The sequence below is a fragment of the Phaethon lepturus genome, unplaced genomic scaffold (assembly GCF_000687285.1).
Source record: "Phaethon lepturus isolate BGI_N335 unplaced genomic scaffold, ASM68728v1 scaffold25463, whole genome shotgun sequence".
NCBI classification, from domain to species: Eukaryota; Metazoa; Chordata; class Aves; order Phaethontiformes; family Phaethontidae; genus Phaethon; species Phaethon lepturus.
The window spans coordinates 1-255 of record NW_010528177.1 but is presented as its reverse complement, the minus strand read 5'-3'; the positions used below and the strand labels follow the sequence as shown (position 1 = coordinate 255).

The following is a 255-nucleotide window of genomic DNA, read 5'->3' as shown; positions in this document are numbered from 1 at the left end:
CGTAGACGCCGGGCTCCCGTAGCACCTCCAGATAGTGGTCGCTCATGAAGCGGTAGGCAGCCTCGCGCAGCTCCCCCAGCCGCTGCTTCTTGGCCAGGCAGAGGAGCTGGTAGCAGTTGTCGAGGCAGAGCTGGGCGCGCATGGCCTCGGCGGCACAGTGCAGGGCACAAGGCATCTGGAGGACGCGGGCGCCACTCACCACCTCGGCCAGGTTGTCGTGCCGCACCTCGCCCATGCGGGCGGTGTACACGTAGT

General features: G+C 67.8%; 1 protein-coding gene across 1 annotated transcript in view; it reads right to left on the bottom strand.

Annotated features, from left to right (window-relative positions):
* KBTBD11 (kelch repeat and BTB (POZ) domain containing 11) overlaps positions 1-250 on the bottom strand; it is a gene marked incomplete at its 5' end in the record, with an annotated part of 1,368 nt that extends 1,118 nt beyond the window's left edge. Inside the window, one exon of the mRNA XM_010283579.1 lies at positions 8-250. Coding sequence (XP_010281881.1) covers positions 8-250 — 243 coding nt within the window. The remainder of the gene's footprint in view (positions 1-7) is intronic.
* Positions 251-255: the final 5 nt, after the last annotated feature.